This window comes from Nelusetta ayraudi, unplaced genomic scaffold (genome assembly GCF_046127955.1).
Source record: "Nelusetta ayraudi isolate G7.1 ecotype Tasmania unplaced genomic scaffold, CSIRO-AGI_Nayr_v1 ptg000082l, whole genome shotgun sequence".
NCBI lineage: Eukaryota > Metazoa > Chordata > Actinopteri > Tetraodontiformes > Monacanthidae > Nelusetta > Nelusetta ayraudi.
Genome location: NW_027466132.1, coordinates 2,571,004 through 2,595,834, shown reverse-complemented (window position 1 = coordinate 2,595,834; position 24,831 = coordinate 2,571,004). Strand labels below are relative to the sequence as shown.

The window sequence follows — 24,831 nt, the reverse complement described above, 5'->3', positions numbered from 1 at the left end:
TGTTTGTCAAATTCGCCTATTGCCATCAGAGCCATATGAGGTGGATACAACTAATTTGCCAGTTTTTGTTGAAGTTTCCCTTTACGGAGGGTTATGCATGTCAGCTAGCTAGTGGCTACCAACTTTAGCAAGCGTGTCTCTTCCTGCCCACCACCACCACCACCACCACCACCACTAATGTGTTTCATGCATGGATGCTAAAACTGTGGCGGTGAATGGCACACGGCACTAATGCCGTTAGCAGCGGCAGTTGGTTACGGCTAATACTGGCAGCAGCAGCAGCAATGAATCAAGTCGTGAGGGCGGAGAGCGAATCCCTGGAGCAACAGGTTTTCTCCGGAGACGGAGCGAGGACACAGAGCGTCTTGTAATTCCTGCATATTCTCCACAAATTATAAGAAACTGACGGGCAAAGAGCTAAATTAGATCAGCCTATGTTTATATTCTCGGAAATTTAAAAGCTCCAAGTTGAAGGGACGTCTTTGTTTGAGGACGGTAGGGAGAGGGCCGGGAGTGTGTACATCCTTGCAACTTTTGTGTCGAACCGGTCGCAAACTTTTTCCGTATGTGACAGTGGCGGTCCTGTCACTATGCCTCCAATAGATCATGCGCCCTGGCTACGTGGCCAAGAAGGATGTCCCTTTGGCCGAATGGTTAAGCGCGCATGGCTATTACCCGGGAGTCTGGGGTTCGAAGCCCCCCCCCGGGCATTCTGCGCCTTGCCACATGTATGCTCTTTGAGCGTGCGGTGGTGTCAATATGATTATGTTTACTGCCTTACAAACCAGCCACAACCTCCTCGATCTTGACTGGTAAAATCGGACTCCGACTTTGGATTCCGCCCTCAGTGGGATTTCCACAACAGCCGCTGAGGAAATGAAGACCCAGAGGCGGCCGCACGAAGGTGCAACGTCCCTCAAGGTCCCGCACTCAGGTTCTCATTGTTCCGTTTTCTCACTGCAAAAATGGCCTAAGGGCGTTTGGCTCTCCCCACACATTTGTTTTGTTCCCCCCGCCTGAAATCCGGTTTGATCGGTGGAGCTTCCGTGAGATTGTGCGTCTGCGGAATTGTGGCAACAAACAGCAGGTGCGCGGTCACAGCCAACGGTGCAGTTTGTGCATTTGGTACGTCACACTGTGAAAAAAAAGCCATTGTTACGATTATTTTGCCTCTACCGAACGAGTCGCAGCCTCCGCAGTCTTGATCGGCCGAGGTCCCGATTCCAAGACCACAATGGAAGTCGCACAATAGTCGATATCTGCATGAGATGCTGCGCTCTTTCAGAACATCTCTGGGCAGCCAACTCACAACGCCGATCGTCCTTGGTAGCTGTTTTACTGCTGGAGTCGGGTTTGAATGAGTCGAGTATTTGCTAAAGTCCTTGTAATCCTTGCTAAACTGCAGGTCTGAGTGCATTTGGAGGATTGTTCTGTCAAAAGTAGCCGTTGAAATTTTTTTTCATGGCCTGTGGTGTTCTTGGTTTTGAATCTGGGACACTCGTGGTGTAGATGCTGTGGTTGCCGGTGAGTGAAACCAGGGACACATTTTCAGCTTCTGCTATCTTAAAAAAAAAACCTCATGGATCTTCGTCCAGAGGTTCTGAGAATGTCATCAAATCTGGTGAGTGTAAAAGGCTTCTTGCCTCCGGCCTCCACTTCCTTTCTGTCTCTGGCTGACTTCTGAGAATGGGGGGAAGGCCGACCCGACTTGCTGCCGCTCGGCTCTCTGACCTCATGTGTCGCCGGGCTCCAGACGGTCCTCTGAGGCCACAGCGTCGACGCCGCAGACAGTTCATTCGTCCCACATGTTGTCGAGACGACTGATGAGCTTCAGACACCAGGTGCCTGAGATGTTGCGCGATAATAATAGTCGTGCAGGGTGTGTGTGTGTGTGTGTGTGTGTGTGTTGCTGTGGGACTAGCAGGCTAAAAGAGATTTAACAGTTTTCACCTCCCAGAGACACCTTCTATTTTCAAGAAAATGAAAATAACACCTTTATCAACTTTGTTTTATTCTTCTTTTTTGATTTTGCAGAAATGGCTGTAAAAGGAAGGGCCTTGATTTTTGGGTTTATAAAGAAAACCAAAAATCAAGGTTTTTCACATTCAGTCCAACGTTTTTTTTTTTCCCTCCACATTTTGTTCTGTTTTTCATCTGGCATTCCTCACTTGTCTCAAAATTCTTGTGTAATTGTACTCAACACATTGCTTACAGTATCTGTTGATCACATGATTGTCCGTCTTGGAAATGATAATGTGGTTAATGCACTGATAATGTGATTCCCTGCTAACGAGGTTACAGCCTTGCTGGAACTGAAGCGTCTCCTGTTTGAAGTCCATAAAATCTCGTCAAAAAATGTCAGTGTTTTTTAATGCGATGTGGTATTTCCCAAATTGTAATTCTTGGGTAATTGACCGTGATGCCAGATTTACAGGACGAGCACATGACTCGCGGCTATTTTTGCGTTTGCGAGTGTCGGTATGTGAAGCAGAACATCTTGATTGCTTTGTTTCGTCTTTGACGGCGTGGGTTTTATTGGTCGTAATTGATGCGAGGGGAGGAGCCTCAAGTCGGCCTCAGGCTGCGCTGTTGTCGCCAGCTGTAAACAAGTTTACTTGTTGTCGTCGTACCTCGAAACGAGGCCGCAACAAGCATAAAAAACACTTTCTAAATATATCTTTGTCCAAATGAAATTTCACGTTAATTCCTCATGTCGGAGTAATGGCTGTGTGACGGCTGTTCTGCATTCTGCTCGGGTGATGATCCCCTTTCACATGTCTCTTTCTTTGTTGTTTCTTCAGCCGTCTGGTGTTACGCGCCTCGTCGTCATAATAAACACTTAACCTTCGTGTTTCCGCAGCCAGTCACGGACATCAAAGACAAGGATGGACCGGAGCTAATTTAGCCGTCTCCACGTTTCCGAAAGCGTGTCTCCTGAAAATAAACTCTTTGTGATGTCACCAGAGGGCACCTGACCGCCCCTCCCCAGGCTATTTGCCACCTCGAACCTCCACCAAAACATGTGGGAGGTTCAGTGAAATGTCCAGGCTAAAAACCCAGCATTTTGCCAGGAGGTTGCAAACAGAGGGATAATTGTGACGCTTTCTGAAGACTCACTATCCAAGGATTCTCAGCTGGTGTCTCCCATAATGAGGAGATCTGACTGTAGTTACAGTACAAGGGGCCGGAAATTAGGCTACACCCCAGCAGTCGGACATGCAGAACCAGTGTTAATGTTTTATTTATACTTACTTTCCCTCACTGCTTGTTGTTTTGCTCGCGTTCACCTCGAGCTGCTCAGTGTTGCATCCCTTCAGTGCAGCACCCCACCTCCACCCAGCCCTGCTCAAAAAGTCTAAAGTCTGTTAAATCTGGTCGGACTCACCCACGGGCCCGTCGGCTCCGTCCAGCCTCCAGTGCTGACAGGTGGAAGATTCGGATGACCACATCCCAACCTGTCCGCTTTGAAGCGGGAAGACTTTGAAGCCCGACTGCGGGCTTCAAAGAGGACAAACCGGGGGTGGCCATCACCTTCGGCCACGCGGGGAGGCGGCAGCGGCGGTGCCTGCCGGTGCCTGGCAGTAGGTGCGTGAGGAGGCTCTCCAGCATGTCGTGACTCAAGGGGTGGATTCAGGTGCTGCGGATTTTTTGATGTTGGAGGAATTAATGGGGTTGGATTCTGAAAAAAAAACAAAAAAAACAACACAGGGAGTCAGGTCTCAGAACCCTTGGGGTGCTGTGATGACTCATATTCTGGCTCCCACAACATTTTATCACTGCATCACCACACACACACACACACACACACACTGCTCCAAACAGATGTACTCACACCACTCGAGAGTGAAGTAACGCAGCCTCTGAAAAAGCTTTGCCTAAAATTCTGATTGGTTCGAGTCACAATGGGGAAGCGACGCTCCAAACTTTTGAGCGCTGTTTCCATGGCGACAGGTTCTGACATCTCCCGTCGTGACAAGATGGGTTTTTTTTTTTTTTCTTACTGGTTCGGAGCACCGGGGAGGGACAGACAGACAGAGAGAGAGAGAGAGAGAGAGAGAGAGAGAGAGAGAGAGAGAGAGAGAGAGAGAGAGAGAGAGAGAGAGGTGAGTGAGAGAGGTGAGTGAGAGAGGTGATGGAGGGATGCTACGGAGGCAGCAGCTGGACGATAATTCGACTGGTCTGAGATGGAGAAGATGTCAGAACAACCAGATCTTTTTTTCTTTTTCACCCAAAGCCCACAAGCAAACTCACTTGGCAGGCGAACTCAGTGACCTCTTCATCAGAGGGCTGCCAGACAGAAGGAGACACCCAGACTTCAAACTGTGCACACAGAAATAAGATTATTAGTATGTACATATATATATATATATATATATATATACATATATATATATATATATATATATAAATCCAACTGATGCATTTAGGTTCCTGGCTGCGGACAACATTTATTTTCTTCTCTTTCGTTTAAGTTTGTCACGGCATCTCCGTAATGTGGCACACAGGAATTTATTTATTTTTGGAGGCGACTCACAGCTTCATTAGGACGTCATTAGAGACAAATGGCTGCTGTGCTACAATAACAACTTCGCTCGGATTAAATGCATATAAATTAATCAGCAGTGCCGAGGAACAAGGGGGTGTGGATCTGAGAGATGCACTGAGGAAAGTGCTCACGTGTATACAGCATAAACATCACACACACACACATACACAGATATATGCACATAAAACATATCACACATTTAGGCATACATAGACACACACACACACACACATATATATATATATATATATATATATATATATACATATATATATGAATATAGGCATACATATATGCATATATATGCATATATATGTATATATACATATATTTTATTATATATATATATAAAATATACACATAAAGATGTATTATATAAAGATACACATACATATATGTATATGTGTGTGTTTGTTTGTAAATAAAAACAAGTGCAGCTGCGCAGATGTGCCAGGTGCAATCGGTTGCAATCACCTCGCAATCGCAGGGCGTCACTGCAGCAGCCGTCTGAGCGTCAGATTGCCCCCCGTTTTTTGTTTTCCAAGGCGAAAAGAGGGCAGGTGTGATTGTTTTTTCACGAAACCCCCGCGGCTCGACTCCGCTCCAGCACGCCACCCCAACGGGGATGCCAGACACACACAGGAGGAAGGAGAACTTACGTGACCTCTGAGTCAGGGCACAGACTGTGGCAACCAGTGGCAGCGCCGAGACACATCTCCGCTCCCCCCCTCCCCCACGACCGCCATGAACCTGCGCGTCAACGTCAGTCCAGTCACGCGGCGGCAGCGCAGCGGTTATCGGAACTGATGCTGGAGCCTGAGCTCAAACACAGTACCGGTAACCCGACCCAGAACCCCAGTGGAAGCTGTGAAGAGGTTGGTGAGGTGCTTGACGTTGGATAACGAAAGCTCCAGCCGGGCATCTGAGATGCATTCAGTCAATTCATATGCCTTGAAAAGCACTATATAAATCTAATCCATTATTGTTATTAAATAATATAATGTACTCAAATAGGGTAGAAATACACACATTTATACTTATACTAATTAAGGAACTTGTCACTCATCTTTCTTTTGAGGCTTGAAATTTCGTTAGGATTATTAGCATTTTTCCTTTACAACAGACATGATATGTCTAGGTACGTTGACGTGTTTCGATGGCAGCGTCCGTCTTCCTCCTCAGGTCACCTGGGTGCTGTCTTGTGACGCTGTGTTTCCATCAGGTGGTACCATGAAGGTGCCGAGGTCTTCCAGGACAGTGACAGGAAGCTGCCGTCGAAACACGTCAAGGTACGGAAGCAACAGCCCAAAATTGTCATACGTCCGTTCATAAGGAAAAATGTTAATACCGATATGTATCTCATGGAGACGCAATGAACCTCATGCAGTTGTTGAAATTTCATTCATTTAGGGCAGTGGTGGTCAAACCTTCTCTGTCACGCCCCACCTTGGAGGAAGGAAAATCTTCATCATTTATTTTGTACAAATAAACAACTTTAGCAAATCACTCTTTGTGACATCAAATCCTGAACATTACTTTTTAAACAAGAATACTCCTTTCACTTTTCTGCTGTGCAAACAACTTTTTTGCAAACCACTGCTGTTGAGTCAGATGTGTCAGGACCGAGATGGAGTGATTGTGGAAACACTTGCTCAACGCAGTCGAGTCCAAATTAATGATCATGATTTAGGCCTTTTAGGATGAATGGAGGGCTGTCAGGGAGGGTTGAGTGACTGGCCACCAGGTGGCAGCAAAAGAGAGCGATCGAGGTTTAAAGAGGTTCAACATTGTGGACGACTAATAAAAACAAACAAACACATATTTGCCGTTAGTGAGCAGCCAGTGGCTTGTGACAATGACGACTCACAGAACAGTTTTTTTTTTTTTTTTGGATGAAAATATAAAACTCACATGTTCTCTTTATTTGCTGTATATAGATAGATGTACACCACTTGAGCTCTGGATAAAAGTACACGCAAAACTCATGTATGAAGAATCTTAACACATGGCGGAGGGAAGAAAGAAGCGGAAAAAGGATGCCGGATTACAAAAAAAAGAAAGGAAAACTATCCAAATTCTAACTGCTTTCTACATGTAAGTCGTCACGTGTTGAAGACACACACACACACACACACACACACACACACACACACACACACACACACACACACACACACACACACACACACACACACACACACACACACACACACACCTTGCTAATAAGCTCTGTATCCTGTACACGGGAGGGTGTTTTGTACAAAATATGTCATCTAACATTTAATAATAAGTTTAAAACGCAAAATAAAAGTACATGATATTTACAATACAGGATGAAGCCGTTTAGCGTAAATACTAAAGGACACTTCATTCTCCTTTTTTTTTTAAGAAAGAGGGAAAAAAACAAAAACAAAGCTTGTTTAAAATGAAAAAAGAGAGCTCCAAAGAAGCCAATATTAAAGCTGTTTCAAGAAGAACAAAGCTCACCGACGGGACGCAGCCTGCAGGGCGGCGGCGGCGGCGACCGACAATCAAGAGGATTTGATCAAATCCGCCGGAATACTTCGAGGGAATGAGGTCATTTCTCTTTAAACATTTTACAGCCTTTGGTGAACGTTGCTCTTCCAGACAAACATGGACAGAGAGAGAGAGGGAAATAGAACAATGCGACTGCGGTGTTATTTACAATTTGCACATTCAGTTGAAACACTGAGCGGGGGGGGGGGGGGGGGGGGTTCTTCGAGCCGACAGGGAATGAGATCCATGACAAGACGCAACGAAAAGCACACAAAATAAAGGTCTCGTGTAGAAGAAGTGAGAGGAGGAGAAGAAGAACAAAGGGGCGGGGCTACAGCTGATGTGCAGGTGGTTCATCCTCTGAGGGGAGGGGACAGTGGCGGGCGGCACAGGGTGGAGGAAGTCCTGACGGAGGGTGAAGAACACATGCGCGCGCGCGCGCACGCACACGCACACACACACACACACACACACACAAACGCACACACACCTCTGCACTGTTGCTTTTTGTCAGCTTGTTTCTACTTTGTGTTCAAGTGTAATCAGGAAGTGCTTCGAAGCCAAAGTGGTTCTGGATGGATGGGTTGGCGGCATCGACACCCCCGGCCCTCCCTCCCACCGGGTCTCAAAACCATGAAAAGCTGACTTCATAGCTCAGGACGAGATCCTTTTGTGAGAATTTGCGTTACCACAAAAGACCAAAAACACAAAACAGGGAAAAAAAAGAAGAAATAAAATTGCTTCATTAGTGGACCTGCTATCGTTTCCTAACCTCATTCCGACTTAAAATATTCCCTCCGGCTGTAAAAAGGCACTATGAACAAAAAAAAGGCTTATCGACCTCTATGAAGCAGTCTGTTAAGGTTGTTTTTTTTTTATTTTATTTTTTATTTTTTTAGAAAAAGGTTCTCTGCTCAGTAAGAGTAGAAAAGGTTCAGCCGCCCTGCACCCTGTGACCTGGAATCTCAACGCTTGTGACGGCGGTGCTGGACACACAGCGAACCTTAAAAAAAAAAAAAAAATCATTAAAATACAAAATTAAATCCCCACATTTCCTATTGGGGGCGCAACAACAGGGACAAAGCAAACCAGCATGTGATGGGACGGGGCCTTACAACTCGACTGAGGGGGGGGTTGTTGCTGCAGCCGTTTTTTGACTTCTTCTGCTTTCACCGTTTCTTTGACGCGTCGTCCTTCAGCGCTTTTAAAAGGTGACGTCGATGCGTCATCACATCATTGCCGAGTCAAACCAACCAATTCCTTCTTTCAGACACCTGAAAATTTGGGCATTTTATTATTTGATTTGCGCACGTTGACTTGGTGTTCGCCGCAACGCTCGGAAAACACACGCCGACGCTCCTCCGGAGCTTCGTGGTGGCTAAAAGACGCGTCGGACCCGCCCCCCCACCCCGGGGCTTTGAGAAGAACTGGAACGGTTCCATGAGAGTAAAAAACAAAACAAAAAAAACAACTCAGTCGTCTCGTCTGCACTGGCGAGCGGCCGGCGCTGTCACGTAACCGGCGGCCTGATTGGAGGAGCGATCAATGACTCGCTGCGGCCCATGGAAAATAAAAAACAAACGGGATTGTTGCTCAGACAGTGGAGCTGCTCCCACTGAGTCGTTAGAAAAAATAAAATAAAAAATAAAAATAAAGCGCCATATGCTGAAAATGGCATTATCCCATTAACAGATGATAGATTTTACACCAGTTTTCTTTAAATTAAAATGAATGCAAAATACAAAATAAAATAAAAACATCCCTTATGGGGGTTCCAGCTGGGAAAAAACAAAGCAGGGGCGGAAGAAGAGGAGAAAAAGAAAGGACGTGGCTCACACAGATTAAAAAACAAAAAGGAAACAAAAACACCTGAGAGAAACGACCAAAAGGGGGCAGCACAGCACCCTGCAAAGAAACTAACCGAGAGGAGGAAGAAGAGACGGCGACGGCGGAATTGATTGGACGAGGTTCAGACTGGACGGTGGCCAACAGAAGAAAAAAAGGAAGGAAAGAAAGAAAAGAAACTGGGGGCTTGGACATTTTTTTCTGCATCAGGTAGAAGTGTGACTTTCTCTCGAGTTCTGTGTTGTGCTGGGCCGCCTGGACTGAGATACCAGTGTTTGTGTCGAGCCGGCCGTCATTGGTTCCCTCGCTGGTGGCACCTCTTCCTCCACTTCCTCCTCCCTCTGCTGCTGGTTTTCAGTAGATCCGCCGCCACCACCGGGTCTTTACTGGCCGTCGTGCGTGGTCAGCATCTCCTCGGCCCGCCGGTGCAGCTCCAGGGCCGTGACGGTGCAGATGTCCTTGGGCAGGTCCGACTTCCTCCGCATCAGCGGGCGCTCCCGCCGCTGGTCCTTCTGGATCTGTAGTGCGTGGAGGGAGTGGGGGGTGGGGGGAGAGAGACACACCCTTAACACACAACTCTCTCAGGTCATCAACAACTCTTCTCTAGTCTGGTGAGGGAGGCCTTCAGCTACTGTGGTCCTGTTGTCTGGAAGCAGCTGCCTGATGACCTGAGGTCCATCACTACTGGGTCCACATTCAAACCCAAACCCTTTCTGTTCTCTCAGGCTTACAGTCAGCGCTATCTGTGCGATGTCCGTGTGTGTGTGTGTGTGTGTGTGTGTGTGTCTGAGTGATTGTGTGAGTTTGTGTGATCATATGGTGACACTGTCTGCGGTACTGTCCGTTATGTGAGGCTATTAAGGCTGGAATTGCGCAAAGCCTAAATATCGCAATAAAAAACTGGTAATGGAAACGGCTAAACATCGCTGAAAGGTTTTTACACTCTCATGATTCGAGATTTTACCAAACATTGCTTTTATTTTGGGAAAACCTGGAATGGACACGTAGCTTAACTGACAGTGCAGGGGTTTCTTTATCACTGTTGATATTCCGTGACAGCACTTTCATTGTTGTTTCATGTTCAACTGTTTGCTGTTACTTGGAGTTTACTTTAATTGTGCTATATAAATAAAATTGACATTGACATATTTGTAAGGTCACATGTCACAGAGAAGAATTCACTTTGTTTGCTTATGAGTGCAGGGTGAGAGACGACGGTGATGCTCTCAGTGATGCTTACGTCGGTTTTCCTGATCTGTGTGGCTTCCTCCTCTACCGCTTTCTTGAGCGCGCCGACGTCGTCCAGCAGGGGGCCGTCCGTCTCCATGTCCATCGGACCGTCCGGGCCGACCGAGTCGATGTACATCAAGAACTGCTCGAGCAGGGAGAAGACAAGGAGTGGGGGTGGGGCACGTATTCCAAAATAAGAGCACGTATTCCATCAATCGTCAAGACAAACCGATCTAGGTTCCCGTTCACGCTTTTGTTTTTTTTCCAGTATTTCAAGGCACAAAATGACAATTAAGATGTCTCGCTACGTGCTTTAAAAAGAAATGAAAGCAATTACGACGGCTCATCTCTATCAAATTGCAATCTCTCACCTTTGGATTCGATTTTGCGAGATTCTCAATCTTCAGCCAGGCCTCCTCCCTGTCTTTCCACTTGGCCTTCTCTCTGGCAAAGAAACAACACAACTGTTAAGACTCTGCGACATCCACGCAGCAACGCGCCCATGCCAAAAATCTAATACGTTGACAGACTCTCAGGAGTGCAAGGGTTCAGCTTCATTTCCTGGGTTTTCATTTGAACCCCCTCCCACTCACCCTTGTTTTCATACACGTCTTAAAAGATACAGTAACAGAGAGAGGGAGGGAGAGAGAGAGAGAGAAAGGAGAGAGAGAGAGAGAGAGAGAGAGAGAGAGAGAGAGAGAGAGAGAGAGAGCACGGCTGCATTGGCGATGAAGTTGTGACCTACTTGCTCTTCTCCGCCCTGAACTGCTGCGTGCAGTCGTCAAACAGCTTCTGGTTCATCTCCATGAAGAGCTTGAGGGCGTTGTAGATCAGGCCGTGGATGGTCCTGCGGCGCACAAAACATTGATTTAAGCATCGATTCAAAAGTGCCAGGCGGGGCAACGAGAACATCTGCGGCGACTGACTTGTTCCAGTGGGTTTTGGAGTTGCGGTACAGAGACGGGAACATGATGGGCAGGATCCTGGCGGCGTTGTCGCTGATCAGGCTCATGATGTACTCGTTGTTCCAGTAGTAGAGCGCTCGCTCGGCCACCTGGGCGGCATTGGGGAGGCGTTAGCTACGGGTTCGGGGTGGGGGAGGGGAGGGGAGGAGTCAAAGGGCCGCCGGTGTTGTGACTCCCACCTGAAAGTGAGGGCTGGACACACACTTGGCCAGCTGCCTGAAGAGCGGCTCCATGACCTTGACGAACTCCGAGGGCTCGATGACGTCCAGGATCTCCTCCAGCTCGTTGAGGAACATCACTTCCTTCGGGCTGTGGGTCTTTGGCCAGTACTTCAGCAGAGCCATGACGGTCTGCAGCGCACACATGGAAAGGAGGAGGAGTTTTAGTCAAAAAGATTTTTGTGAAAGACAACTGGGGAAAAGTGTCTATAGCGTATATGCGTTTCCATTACCGTTTTGGGCAAAATAAAAGTGATATTATATCATTTTGGAGTGAAATGTCTCCACTTTTCACATTTTCACTTCAAGTGAACTGGTCACATGACCCCGTACGTGACATCCGCTGACATACCCCTATATCGATACGTCTGGAAAACCACCTCATGAGAGCGTAAAAACCTTCTAGCGATATTTGAGAGGTTTTTACGAAGTTCCATTACCAGTTTTTCTTTTATTGCGATATTTAGGTTTTGCGCAATTCTAGGGGTAATGGCAATGCAGCTTATGCTATTTCAGCTGTGGCTCTTCCCAGTGACTCACTAGTCCTGACCAAACTGGAACCAATGGACAGACATTGTGGGATTCTGTGATTTCATGGAACATGCAGGGCAATGAAAGCCAAAACGCGGACCTGGCCGCAATACAAAGTTTTGTTTTTGGGAGTTGGGGAGGATTCCTGCCGCTAATGTTCTGCGGTCAAGTGAATTATGGGGTCAGTGGGCTAAATGCTGCAGTTTGGTCCGGCTACATTAAGCGCTCTATAAAGCCTTCAGCGGGCGCAGTGAGATGGAAAAGCAAAGGACGAGCGCGGGAGCCGACAAAGAATCTTACCGGCTCTGTGAGGGTGCTGTCTTTCTCCAGGAACTGAACCACACAGTAGGCCAGCTGGAGGAGAGACACAACAGCAGCAGCAGCAGGCGGGTTTAACCGACAACATTGGAAAACAAAGTCCTGAGCGTCCGTTGACTGACAGAGGGGTCTGTTGCTTACCTGTGGGTGATAAACGCTAAGAGACTTGACTTTGTGCAACGGCAGCAGGACTTTCAGCAGGAATATTTTGTGCTCTTCCTTTAAGGGTAACGCAAATCCATTGATTATACTGGCGGGGAAAAGATGAGCGGTTAGGGGAAAAGGAAAACGCAGAGGTCTTGGCTGCAATGAAAGCAACAATTAGAATGAAACGCGCTCAAAACGTCTCACCTGCCTAAAATTTCCAACAGTTCTGCTATTCCATTGTGATGCTCCGTCTCATAAACAAACCTGTAAAAAGAAATAAAATAAAATACCGACGCATTAAAGTGGGCACTGCCAGGTGTATTTATTGGTCCGTCGGCACTGCGTCTCACTCACCTATAAAAAATGTTATTAATCTGTTTCCTAATGTACGCTCGCAGGCCCAGGAACTTCCCGTAGATGCGATGCAGAGTGGTCTTCAGGAAATCTCGCTCTCTTGGGTCTTCGCTGTCAAACAGGTCCAACAGCTGGGCAGCAGTGGACAGGAGAGATGAGCCAAGTGGGACTTGATTCCCCAACAGCAAACTTGTTTGTTTGTTGTTTTTTTTTTAACCGTGAGAACATTACCTGCATTACAAACTTCTGGTCAATGTACTTTTTGGCCACGTTTGGTTGGAAGTCGGGCGACTCTAAAAACCGCAGGAAGAATTCATAGACGAGCTGCAGAGACACGAGCACAAGATGAAGGACTTTAAAGCAACAGATAAGCCCACCCTCTGCGTGTGTGAGTGAGAGTGTGTCTATGGACCTGTAGGTGTGGCCACGCCGCCTCTAGCGTGGGCTCATCTTCTTCTGGGTCGAACTCGGCACCGGTGGGATTGGATGACGGTGGCAGCGTCCTGAACATATTTATAGAAAACTGTGAAGGAGGAGGAAGAAGAAGAAGAAGAAGAAGAAGAAGAAGAAGAAGAAGAGACAGCAGAAAGAAGCTCATGTTTAGTTCAATTCAATTCAAAACACAGAAGTAAAAAAACAAACCGAAAAAAGGAATCTCATCATCATATTTAAAACTGGTTAAAATGAAAATAATATGGAGTTTTTGCAGTGATGCAGGGAGGTGAAACACTCCAGACTGAGCCATCGAGTGCAGTTCACCAAAGGTCAAATCACACAATATGTTGACAGCGTAAAGCCACATCTCCACCACTTCCTACAGAACTGTAACATTGTCACAGCCAGTTCGCACATTTACATGCTGCTACATATTACTCTGAATTCTATAACATTCCTAGCAGAACGCAGGCCGAAGGATTCAACATATCACAGGTGGGGTTTTTTTTCTTCTTTTTTAGTAGGATTTTTCATGACACAGCATGGAGCAGGAAGATCCACTTTAATGAGCATTCCGCGGTCCTGCTGACGGCGCAGGCAGAGAGTCTGAGGCCGTTTAGTGACACACACACGCGCACGCACGCACGCACACGCACGCACGCACACGTCTGTTTGCAGCGACGGTCAGCTACAGCGCAATGACTCGCTTCCTCTCTGCTGCATCGTCGACAGTTGACTCACGTCGACTGGCTTCAAGGGCGACAAAGCGCACCGCTGCCGCACCACGGAAGTGAAAATGTAACCCGGCGGGGGGTTTGGAGTTGAGACTCCAGTCGCGTTTTATCGATACGTTCGCATGACTGGGACATTTATGGGCTTTAATTAGTGTGATTGACCCATGTAAATATGGCAGAATTAGCACAAACAGCTGCTGTCCATGTGCAGACCTCAGATAGGATCATACAGCAACTGCAGCTGTGCTTCCATGACAGTTTTTCGCAAAATAAAACAAATCAACAAAGTACAATTGAGATTTGCAGGTCATTAAATCATTATCCTTAATATAACTTCTTAATATAACACTCAGTAACTCCCCAATACAACTTGCAGTACGTAGTGAGGACCTAATAAAGTAGCCGTCTAGTGTCGCATGAAGTCTGGTATTTCCCGACAGAGTGGCGGTCACACATGCACAGCACAGCATGCACGACTGGAGCAGCGAGGCGGCAGTTTGTGCAGAGCGGCGGCGGCGACGACTTCACACGACAGTAACGCGATAACGCACGCGCGTGGCTGCACGTGAACCGGAACGCGAGCGAAAGGTCTGCTCTCGCCTGCAGAGGATACAAACGCATTTCAAAATCAGTAAATAAGCAGGAGAGCAAAAACTGGGAAGCCTCACTTATTGTTCTCGGACCTGAAGTCGGAGGTGACGGCGAGGATGCCGTCTTTGGCATGAGATGTTTTTTTTGTTTTGTACGCCTCTCCTCACTTTGATGATGAAAGCTGCTCGGAAGCTTCAAAGACTACTTGTCTTAAGAGTGTGTGTGTGTGTGTGTGTGTGTGTGTGGTGCGACAAGGAATAAGAGCATAATTTCATGTTGATTCGGCAGCCCTGTTGCATTTATGCCGCGATGATCAAATGCAGCCTGGACGAGGAGGATGTGGGTAAATTTGCACCTCGATCACCTGCAGTTTACCGCGTGGCATTGAGCCCCTGCTTTCATTAACATCAAAAGGGTTTTTTTTTTTTTTTGGAATTTGGCTTGGGGAGAGCAAACCTGGCGGCGGCAATAAATAAATAAATAAATAAATAAATGAATAAACAACATGTTGAGGCAACGACACGCTTCAGATGAATTTTGCCTGACAGCGCGGGCGACAGACGCATTAAACACAGCCGAGTCGTTTAGAGGTTAATTGTATTTTAACGGGGCGCGATCTTGGGAAAATACTCAGAAGGCAGCAATAGACGGTTGTACAATCTATACTGTGGATCACAGGCGAGCTGCGGAGGTTTGCAAAATGAATGCGAGTGACGCTCGCGCAGTCGTCGGTGACTCAGTTCAATAAGGGCCAAAGGGTGTTGCCGGCAGAGGGAAACCGCAGTGCTTTCTCGAACAGATGGGGAAGTTACGTCACCGTAAAACCGTAGATGCCTCAGTCAGAGAGGAAAACACGCAACGCCGTGCGATTCGTACTGTGGGAGATTATCAACCTGCCAAACTTGCACGACCAAGACAGCCAGCAGCTGTTGGGTGGTGGCAGTTTTATCAGGAAAACAATCAGACGTCAACCCAATGCAAAGAGCCAAGTGTCAGATATGTGTGCAAATGAAACAGAACAGTCAGGTCACGTTGGACTGCTTAGATACTGACCACGTGCACCACCTCTGGGTAAATGGGCTCTGTGATGACGTTCCTGTTGTGGGTGATGTACTCCACCATCTCGCTCAGCGCCGCCCGCTTCACCTCCTTCCATTTCAGGTCGCTCAGCGGGTCCGAGACGAAGTCAAAGAGGACGCAGCACTGCCGCAACTTCTGGATGAACAGCTTCTCCTGCTCTGCAGGGGGAACGTCTGGAAACGAGAAAATAAAAATAAAAATAATTCAGGAATAGAGGCAGGAAGTAAAAAAAAAAAAATGACGACTCAAAAGACGATTTAGTAAAACAGTCACAGGTCCTTCAGACCATCAAAAATTGGATGTCATGAACAAACATCCTACTCAAGAGACATCAAAGTTGACTGCAGTCAGCTGCTCACATTAAAATTAATTTTAGGCCTCATCCTTTAGTTCATGAATTACTTATGAGAGCTCCTCGACAAACTATTTAGCCTCACTTATGTATCGCTCTTAAAAAAAAAAAAAAAAAAAAAAAAAAAAGTGAAATATCCTGTTTAGAGGAAGACTCGGCTCATAAAGCTCCTAACAGTCTGTGTGCATGTGGGCCCTCACCATGGTGACGGAGCCCAACCGAAACGGGACTTTGAACCTGCGCGGTGACTGCCGATGATGCACGGGAGAAGCGAGCGGAGCCGCGGTGGTGAATCAGCTCATCAAATAAAGCGCAGCACAAAACTATTCCTCGTGGTGATTGTAGTTTTTTATTTTGCCGTTGAGACAGCAATTTCTAACTGCAAGTCTGCAACTAGTGAGTTTAATATATCTTCTACTGGGGAACTTGCCAACAATTTATTTCCTTTTTGGCACACACAGCACCAGGAAGAACTAACGCTACCAGTCAAAAGTTTGGACACACCTCGTGCAACTTTTTAAAATCTTTACAACTTGTTACAATGCAGAAAGACAGTGAAGACATCAAATATATGAGCAAGATATATGTAACTATGCAGCAAAGAAAAACACATGAAATAACTCTAAATATGCTTTTTATGAAAGGTGGCCATTTTGAAGAAATGAAAGGTGTTATTTTACACTTTTATTGTTTCCGATGATTCCATGTGTGTTCATACGTAGTTTTGATGCCTTCAGTGAGAAACTGTAACGTCGATAGTCACGAGAATGAAAGAAAAGACATTAAATCCATAGGTTGTGTCCACACTTTTGACTGGGCTAGACAAAATATCTATACAATTGTCACCAAAAGTGTCTAAAACCAGGGCACTGCCTGCTGCTACTAATGAGCTGGTACACTGGGACGCAGGTGAGCGCCTGTGACACCCAGTCGGCCAGCTTCCGTTACAAAACAGCGCTAGGGTTTCCGAGCAGGGCTGAAATATTAAGAGACGTGCTGTGCAGCTGCAGTGGCACTCAGTGTGACAGCTGAGTAACCTTTACTCATCTGAGCACTGGGGAATAGGAGGGGGGACCGAGCGCAGTTTGGCCTGGTGAATAAATAATGACAAGAGTGAGAGAAAAAATAGTTAGCACGCACGGACACACGCGCTCTGCCAATGCAAACACACAGAGCCAATGCAAATGAGGACAGTTTGGATTGTAGCATGCGGCCGAGTGCAGGTCCCGATGGGTGAGCAACCTCAATACAGTTACACCGACACCTATAGCGACTTTTCTCAACTTCACCCTTTTTGTGCCGACTGCTGGTGCAGAAAGCCACGCGCGAGCACATGCGCCAGCTGAGACCGCATATACAAACACACAGCGCGCACGCAGCGTCGTCCCTCACATGCACGTCTTAATCGAGCCGTGCTCAAAATTCCGATTCCTCGTCTAATCGGATCGCTTCTTGTCCCAGTACACATGCAGCTCTCCAACTATAATCGGACTTCCCCAACTCCGATTTTAGTCGGACTAACGCGTTTACATGAACGTCAGTCGTCCAGTCATAGTCGGACTAAGGCAATAATTCAGTTTTCTAGTGTTCTAGAGTGTCATGTAAACGTAGTGACTGACACTGGGATTCTTGGTTGGTTGGTTGAGGGGGAAGCTTTAATAAACGAACAAGAAAAAAAAGTGGCACTCCCCACTTTGCTAACCCCTCCCCCCCAACTTCCTCACTGACATGTAAACACAAATCTCCACTTCCTCTTCCAAAAAAAATAAAAAATAAATACTCGTGTTCCAGTTTCTTTTAACGCAGCAACTTTCAGAAAAGTCAGCCGACGGCGCGTCTTCACTTCCGGCAACAGTCCGGTGGAAGACGGACAGAGGCGTCGGTTTGCTCGACGGCTCCGATATTTTCGCCCGTCTCCCCTCGAAACACACAGACACACGGGACGGAGCGAGAGGAAGGAGGGATTGAGGGAGGGAGGGCTCCCTGTTCTCACCTCGGAGATGCATGAGCGCTACAGGCTGGAAAGGCCCGTTGGTGACCGGCGCGTCCACAAGCATCCCGCTGTCCGCTCCAGCACATGCCAACATGGGCGAGGCGGAGGCGGGCGACCCGGGGCGGGGGGAGAGGTGAGGTGAGAGGAGGAGAGGACAGGAGTGGAGGAGGGCGGCCGGGGCTACGGCGAGGGGCCTGCCTCCATTTTAGCACAATCGGCGAGCAGAAAATGAAGCTCCCCCTGCCCGCCGCTGGAGGGAAGCAGCTAGCTGGTGACGTCACGGCCCACCGCGGCCTCGCCACTGGCTGCCGGCGGTCACGTGGGCCGGCTGTCAGCGTACATAAACATTAGAGGGGAGTGGTGAGCTGAAGGAGGAAGGGGGCGGGACCCGGACGGTGATTGGGAGTGACGGGAAGAAGATATTGGACACACAAGAGGTTCGGAGCACTAAAATATAACATCTGGCTTCGGTTTGCTGCTAAAATGCAAGAATAGAGCGGGCAGAATCTCATCCAAAATACAAGTCTGACTTGAATTAAGATGCGAGCCAAGTTATACACTACCAGTCAAAACTTTGGACACATACTTCTGATTTAATGCTTTTCCTTTCATTTTCATGATAATTTACATGTAGATAGTCACTCAAGGCATTGAAACTATGAATGAACACATAATGGAATATGTAAGGAACAAAAAAGCATGAAATAACTCCAACAAGTTTCCCGCACCAACTTACCCGCACCCAAAAACGTTAACACATTCTAAATCAAAGACATGTAAACCCGTCCAATCACTGTGCAGGACACATTTAATAAAATCGCTGATTAGTGCCAGACACCGGCACTAATTCAAACACCTCCGTAAATACAGACGCAGTCTAAAAGCCAATGTTTGCACAGGACAAAAGGCGCCCTGGCAGTGTTTGTCAGCTATATGTGTCGTTTGCGTCTGTGGCGCCTTTGTCTGCATTATGCATGTGTGTGTTTCTGCGTGACAGATGGCTCTCCAGGGCCACAGCCCGAGCCCAGGTGTATGTGACAAGAGAAACAGGAAGGCCGGAAGTCTCAATCTGAGCAACACAGGATGCGTGCGCGCACACGCGCAGCACCTGGGACTACAAAAATAAATAAATAATAAAATCCTGCAGTGCTGAGCCGAGAAGGGAAAGGAGCAATTCAACAGTGATTCCAGGTTGAAAGGCAATGAAAATAGTGGCCGTGGTGTCATCATGTCGGCCTGTGTCGGAGCAACTCCGCTTGCAACAGCATAGGTAGTTCACAATAACACATGCAACAAAACAACAGGCCAACATAACGCACACGTGTGCGACTTTTGCATCCACAGGCGATTCTTTATTGAAGAAACAGCACAGTGGGTTTTTTTTTTTTCACACTGTGGATGCGTCTTTAAAAAAAAAACAAAAAACGATATTCATTTCCTGTGGTCTTTGCTCGACCCACAAGACCCAAAGCCATGAGAGGGATCCACGCAATCTGTATGTAAATACAGGATGTATGGAACATACCATCCTCATGCCGGGCGGGTACTTCTTCCTGGCTGACTCGAACAAACACGGCTACACCGTCGAGCTTGCCGGCGTGCAGACTGCACAGTGACAGCAAGAACTGAGCCTATTACAGACCTCAATAGGCAAAAAAAGCAACAACTATGTGCACTGCGCTGCAATACTTGCCATATTTTCTTACGCACAAGCTTTTAACCACACTCGCCATCTTAGGCAACATAGTGCAGACAATATAGAAAGTGTAGCAACAATAAAGCAGCTCTGTATTTGTCACTAAACTACTAAATTAAGACAACAGATCTTTTTTTTTTTCTTCAAGGCTATAACCTCAGTTCAGGATCCAGCCGTTCTCTTGAATAAAAGTATTTGCTGCGATCATATGACACTTCAACCAGCAGATGGCGCCATAGCCCACCAGCTAGATTCTCGTGCTGGAAAGCCGCTTGAACAAATGTGGAGGCAGCAACTGTTGTCGTCCGGCCATTATTGGCAGGCAGGTACGACTGTTATTACAACTAGACGGCAATAAAAAATAGTCAGGCTGCGGCCGACATTCAGTCCACTCTGCGCTGCAGTGATTATTACTGCTATGCTACAAACGCTGCCCTTTTTTACCACCACCGACGTTGGCGCCACAACAACAACTTTGGCTGATGTAAAAATTCTATTTGCGTTTCAATTTTGGCCCCCACCTTGCATCCCCCGCTGGACAAAATCTCAGCTCCGAGTTTCCACCAGACTGAGGCGCACACAGGCCAAAAAACAGAGGAGCATGTTTGAACAGGACCAGATGATAACATCTACTGGGACTATATAGGATAATGCTCTGGAGAATGTTTTCAAAGGTTTCCTTTTGTTGTCAGAAAAAAACGTAATTTTGCTGGCATTTGGCCAGTACGAGCTTCTGACATTATGACCTTTAGGCAAAAATATCAGTGTTTGATGCTATAATAAATGCATGTTTTAGGAGATGTGTTACTTTGTGGCGCCTGAGAGTAAAAACGTTTGACTGACAATACATTTTACATGTGAAATTTTCATTCGTAAATTAGAATGAACATTGACAATCATGAAATTATTATTTTATTTTTTTTCAATCGTTGTTTCACACTGAACACTGCCTGAGCGAGCTGCTCATACCACACAACCGCCATATGACTGTATGAGAGACGTTTGGAAACACTGTGTTGTGGTGATCAGCCACTAAACTGTCAATTTAAAAAAAAAAAAACTTCCTTTCTTTAGCCAATAAAAAAAGTAGTCAGGATGACAGGATGAACGAAAAAGTCCTTGTGGAGCCGGTGTGCTGTTGCCAAGCATGTGCTGCAAAAGGATATTGAAACTGCAACAAGGCCGTTTTACAAACTAAATAAAGACCAACTCATTTCCAAACCCTCTTAAAGGTTTAAAAAAAAAAAAACAGGTCTGTTTTGCAAACAGAAGATCTTCCTGGTTACCAGTACCAATGCATTATTTTGAACAGATCATCTCTTTCCAGTTCCACTGCACAGTAGAAGTGCTGTAGGGTTTCGAAAGTTTCCACCTCCCACATGTGTCCTACATGTGCAAAATGCTCAACGTGCAAAACAATCAGGCCGCATTCAATATGATCCAGGTTCTGCGCTGCCAAGTTACGTAATACCTGTAATTATTTTTAACATTGTTGTGTCTGTTCATGCATGCATTCATGGACATATGCGTGGAGGATGCGCCTAGAGGCCACAGAGCCACATCAACTGCCTCAGTTTTCCATCTAGTGCAACCCTGGCACCATGCAATGACAATAAATATCAATATAAACCTGCTCCACATAAGATCCAACAATTTTATTTTTGTTTCTTTGAGGCGAGAGAGGCGGGGAGGAACGCGAGCGAAAGCTGCCAGACACTGCCGGTCATTGGCAACATCCTCAAACACAAGCGCCGTGGAATTAAAGCTTTATCTCTGGATTACCACTAAATATAGACACTTGGGTTAAATCCAGCACAAAGTCCATGCCATGTACATCCTCTGTTTCCACATATTGCATAATGTCATGCCCGGTTCAATATTAAAATTGATGTAATCCCGCGGCGAGCGTTCAGACATTTGGGCTTAGAGGGAATAAGTGAATAACAGCGTGCCTGCACCTGCAAGGAGGGTTTGTGTGCGTTAAGACTGAAGAGCTTCCCTGCTCGTCCATCGGAAAACTGCTGCGTCGTCCTTCACTTGACATGAGTATTTTCAACAAAAAAAGCGATACAGACGCACAAACGGCAAGTTGTCCACACTCGCGTTAAAGCGCCACCCTCTCCTCCCAGGTCAGTGGCAGGGCGACTGAGTGTGCGTGTCTGAGCAGCATCGGTTCGATATCTAATTACCGTACCTTTAAAAGCAGGAAGTTTCTGCAGCTCCCTGTTGTTGCTCAGGCTGAAGCGAGAGGAGCTCTGCCTCTTGTCCTTTTTGACGGGCGCCTGCGAACCTGGCTGCTTCCCCTTCAGCAGCTGCGTGGTCGGAGGGATGCTATTGCTGGCCTTCCTGTTGGCGCTCTGCAGAAGCGGGGCAGAAAGTCACATTAACTACGGGCCGGCAGAGGGAGGAGAACACATGTGGCGCAGAAACAGTCGAGATGCGTCTGTCCAATGCAAACTCCCTTCGTTCCGCCACAAACCACGGATGTCTTCGTCCGTGGGAACTTTTTATTTAAAATTCTGTACAGTAAGCAGCCATGTACCTACTATCTTGGATTACGTAACAGAGGTCAGAAACTGCTCTTTGCCCAATGTACAAATATGACACGACTGAAAACATTCAGGCTTCTGTGTTTGAATTCAAGACAAAAACAAAACAAGGGGCACTGGCGAGTCTGTTCGTCTGGCTGCTCTGAAGAAAAAACAGATTTCCACAGCCGTCTGCGCCACCTGCCTGCACGGCGAACTCGTCAATGCACACCTGAAGACGAGGAGCTCACTTCACAAGGTGCAGCTGTGCTGCGGTTTCGAGCTTGGGTCCCAGGGGAAACTGCGAAACCAATTTCCAGGCCCAGCGAAAGTTAGCAAAAGTTGGCAGTAAAAGCAACGTGGAAGCTCAGGAAGCTCAGCACCAAAAAAACTCATGTTGCACAGGGGGGAAAGGCAGACAGGCTGGTTGCTATTAGAACCATGTGAACAGATAGGCAGATAAAAGATGGGAGAGAAATATAACCCTCACTACATTGCTTGTGCCAGACTGTAGGAAATGTGAGCTTTACATACATCTTAAGAGAAATTTCATTAAATCTACATCACACTTGTCAACGGATTTCAAAAAAAAGGGGGATCGATATTTCACACTGGCCTTTTATCTGACAAACGTAAATGTTCCCCTCTAACCTTTCCAGATGTGGCCCAGTGCAAATGCAGGGAAGAATCAAAGACATGTTAACATTAAAATGTGGCTTAAAAAAAACGGTGGAACATTGTGTACGTCTAGAACTGCAATTAAATACGGACAAATCTCTTCTGTCTTCAACAAGTAAAAGGAAGTCAGACATGTGACAACTACAACACCGCACCACTAAGTGGAGTTTGTTTATGAGCAAAACAGAGATCACATTTAGCATTGACAATTTTCTTTACTGCAGGCTAAACAGTCTGCGAGATTTAAAGGAACAAGCTTGCCTCTATGCATGCTGCTTTTTTGCCATTTAAGAATGGGCCTCTGAAACTGGTCAACGTCACACTTTACGCCCTGTATCACAAGTCACAGTGTGCCTTTCCGCATATCTCAATTTGCATGAGGAGAAGAAAACAGCACAAGAGACAGAACCTCCCAACCTGTGCACACAGATTTGGCCATGTGAACACACTGTGACCTTTCTGCAAGCTGAATTTACAGGTTGCTTCACTTTTTATTTGAAAAAATAATAAATAATAAATAATAAAAACCCTTGGAATCAAGATGCTATTTTATGCTTTAACTTTGTCCAGTAGTTTGTTTCAATGTATTTGTGTCGTTTTCCACCTTCTCTGCTGATGCTGCCTGATATATATATATATTTATTTATTTATTATTTTTAAGCTCAACAATCCCACTCAACATTAAGGCAGACTACCTTATTTTGTTTTGAAGCGTTTGGGCCGTTTTTTGTTGGTTTGTTTTGATACCGTGCCGCTTCGGTTAATGCGATAACCAACTTTATTTATTCGCTGCAATTATGCCATCGTAATCGATACTGGGGAGGGGGATAACCTGAAGCAACATGACGGAACGGTATGTTCTGTGTCAACTGCAAGTGCAAGTGTATTGATAATGATTGATAATGCAGGGGCCGGGCTTGTGAATAACACGCCTGCCATATATCAGCGGCATGTTAACTTGTCAAAGTCCTGCTGCCTGATGGGAACTTTCTCGTGTTCTTGTTTCTAGCCTACCTCATGCTCTGAATTCTCCTGACCTCCACTCTTGCCCACTTTGCCGGACCTGGAAGTGTCCTGAAAGACAAAAAAAAAAGAAAAAAGTAATAAATAAATAAATAAATAAAGTGAACAGTTCTCGGGGTGAGCTGATGACTTGCAGGCATGTGCTCTTGCAAAGAGGCAGTCCAATTAAACCACAGCCACAAAGCGAGACACCTGCGCTAAATATAGCACGCCTACCCACGGAGACTCGCACTCCTGTTTTAACACACAAGTCTTCTACTGCTGCTGCTGCTGCTAGCGAGCAAACGTTATTTTAGAATCAATAGCGCTCACACGACCCCGACTTTTATCTTGTCAATGAGAATTTAAAGTGTGCGCACTGACACTTTTCCAACACGGGCGTGGCGATAATAGTGGACAACCTCTACTCTGTACATACGCAGCCATATTAGTTCTTACGTTAACGTTTTCATTTCAGTCAAGCCTGACACACATTACGCTGGCAGGATAGCGGCTAGCAGTGATTATTGCTGCTTGGCTAACGACAGTGTGATGGGACACAGCGCCTGAAAGCTAACGCTAAATGTCTTGTAGTGAGGCCACTTTTGTTCCCCCTGTAAATGCAACGGAGGGCATCAAGTGCTGACTTAAAATGTCCAAACGTTTCCGCACCGCTGACCGCAAAGCGCCAAAACTTACCTTGTCTTTTTTCGTTTTGTTCGGCATTTTACAACCGTAGCCGCCCTTGCTCCCCTCTCGAATACTCCACAATCAAAACCTTGACAAGTCTCAGGGCACCTTACACTGTAAGGCGGTCCAGTCTGTCCTCGGGCGGTGATTGGCTGCCGATTGTCAGCTGACTCTAACGGCTCAGATTGACACGCTGGGCAAAGTGAGCGACTGCGAGCCACTGGGAGGCCCCTACCGGCCAAAGGGTGGCTACTACAACTATGACAGCAGCAGGAATCATCTCGTCTGTGGGTGAAAGTTTTTTTTTTTTTTTTTAAATAGAAGGACTAGATGCTCTCGCTGTTGGTAAAGATCATATAATTGACTTTTACCTTTGATGTA

General features: G+C 46.5%; 1 protein-coding gene and 1 long non-coding RNA gene across 3 annotated transcripts; one reads left to right on the top strand and one right to left on the bottom strand.

Moving 5' to 3' along the window:
- The first annotated feature begins 3,440 nt into the window (after window positions 1–3,440).
- LOC142900326 (uncharacterized) lies at window positions 3,441–4,100 on the top strand. The gene is made up of 2 exons (XR_012928881.1): window positions 3,441–3,671; window positions 3,823–4,100. It is a non-coding gene; the product is annotated as an uncharacterized LOC142900326 (long non-coding RNA).
- Window positions 4,101–6,447: 2,347 nt separating this feature from the next.
- Window positions 6,448–24,743, bottom strand: LOC142900387 (serine/threonine-protein phosphatase 2A 56 kDa regulatory subunit gamma isoform-like). 2 transcript variants are annotated; one of them, XM_076044654.1, is made up of 16 exons: window positions 24,460–24,743; window positions 23,773–23,832; window positions 21,747–21,909; window positions 15,485–15,684; window positions 13,084–13,194; window positions 12,903–12,995; window positions 12,672–12,802; window positions 12,522–12,581; window positions 12,312–12,420; window positions 12,153–12,206; window positions 11,283–11,453; window positions 11,065–11,192; window positions 10,884–10,985; window positions 10,510–10,582; window positions 10,149–10,280; window positions 6,448–9,426 (listed from the first exon to the last, which is right to left on the bottom strand). In XM_076044654.1, exons 1-16 carry the CDS (start codon window positions 24,484–24,486, stop codon window positions 9,292–9,294), a joined length of 1,749 nt encoding a protein of 582 aa, XP_075900769.1. In that variant the 5' UTR covers window positions 24,487–24,743; the 3' UTR covers window positions 6,448–9,291. The 2 variants fall into 2 exon arrangements, with proteins under 2 accessions (XP_075900769.1, XP_075900770.1); XM_076044655.1 differs by lacking the exons at window positions 21,747–21,909; window positions 23,773–23,832; window positions 24,460–24,743 and adding an exon at window positions 17,857–18,100.
- Between the last annotated feature and the right edge of the window lie 88 nt (window positions 24,744–24,831).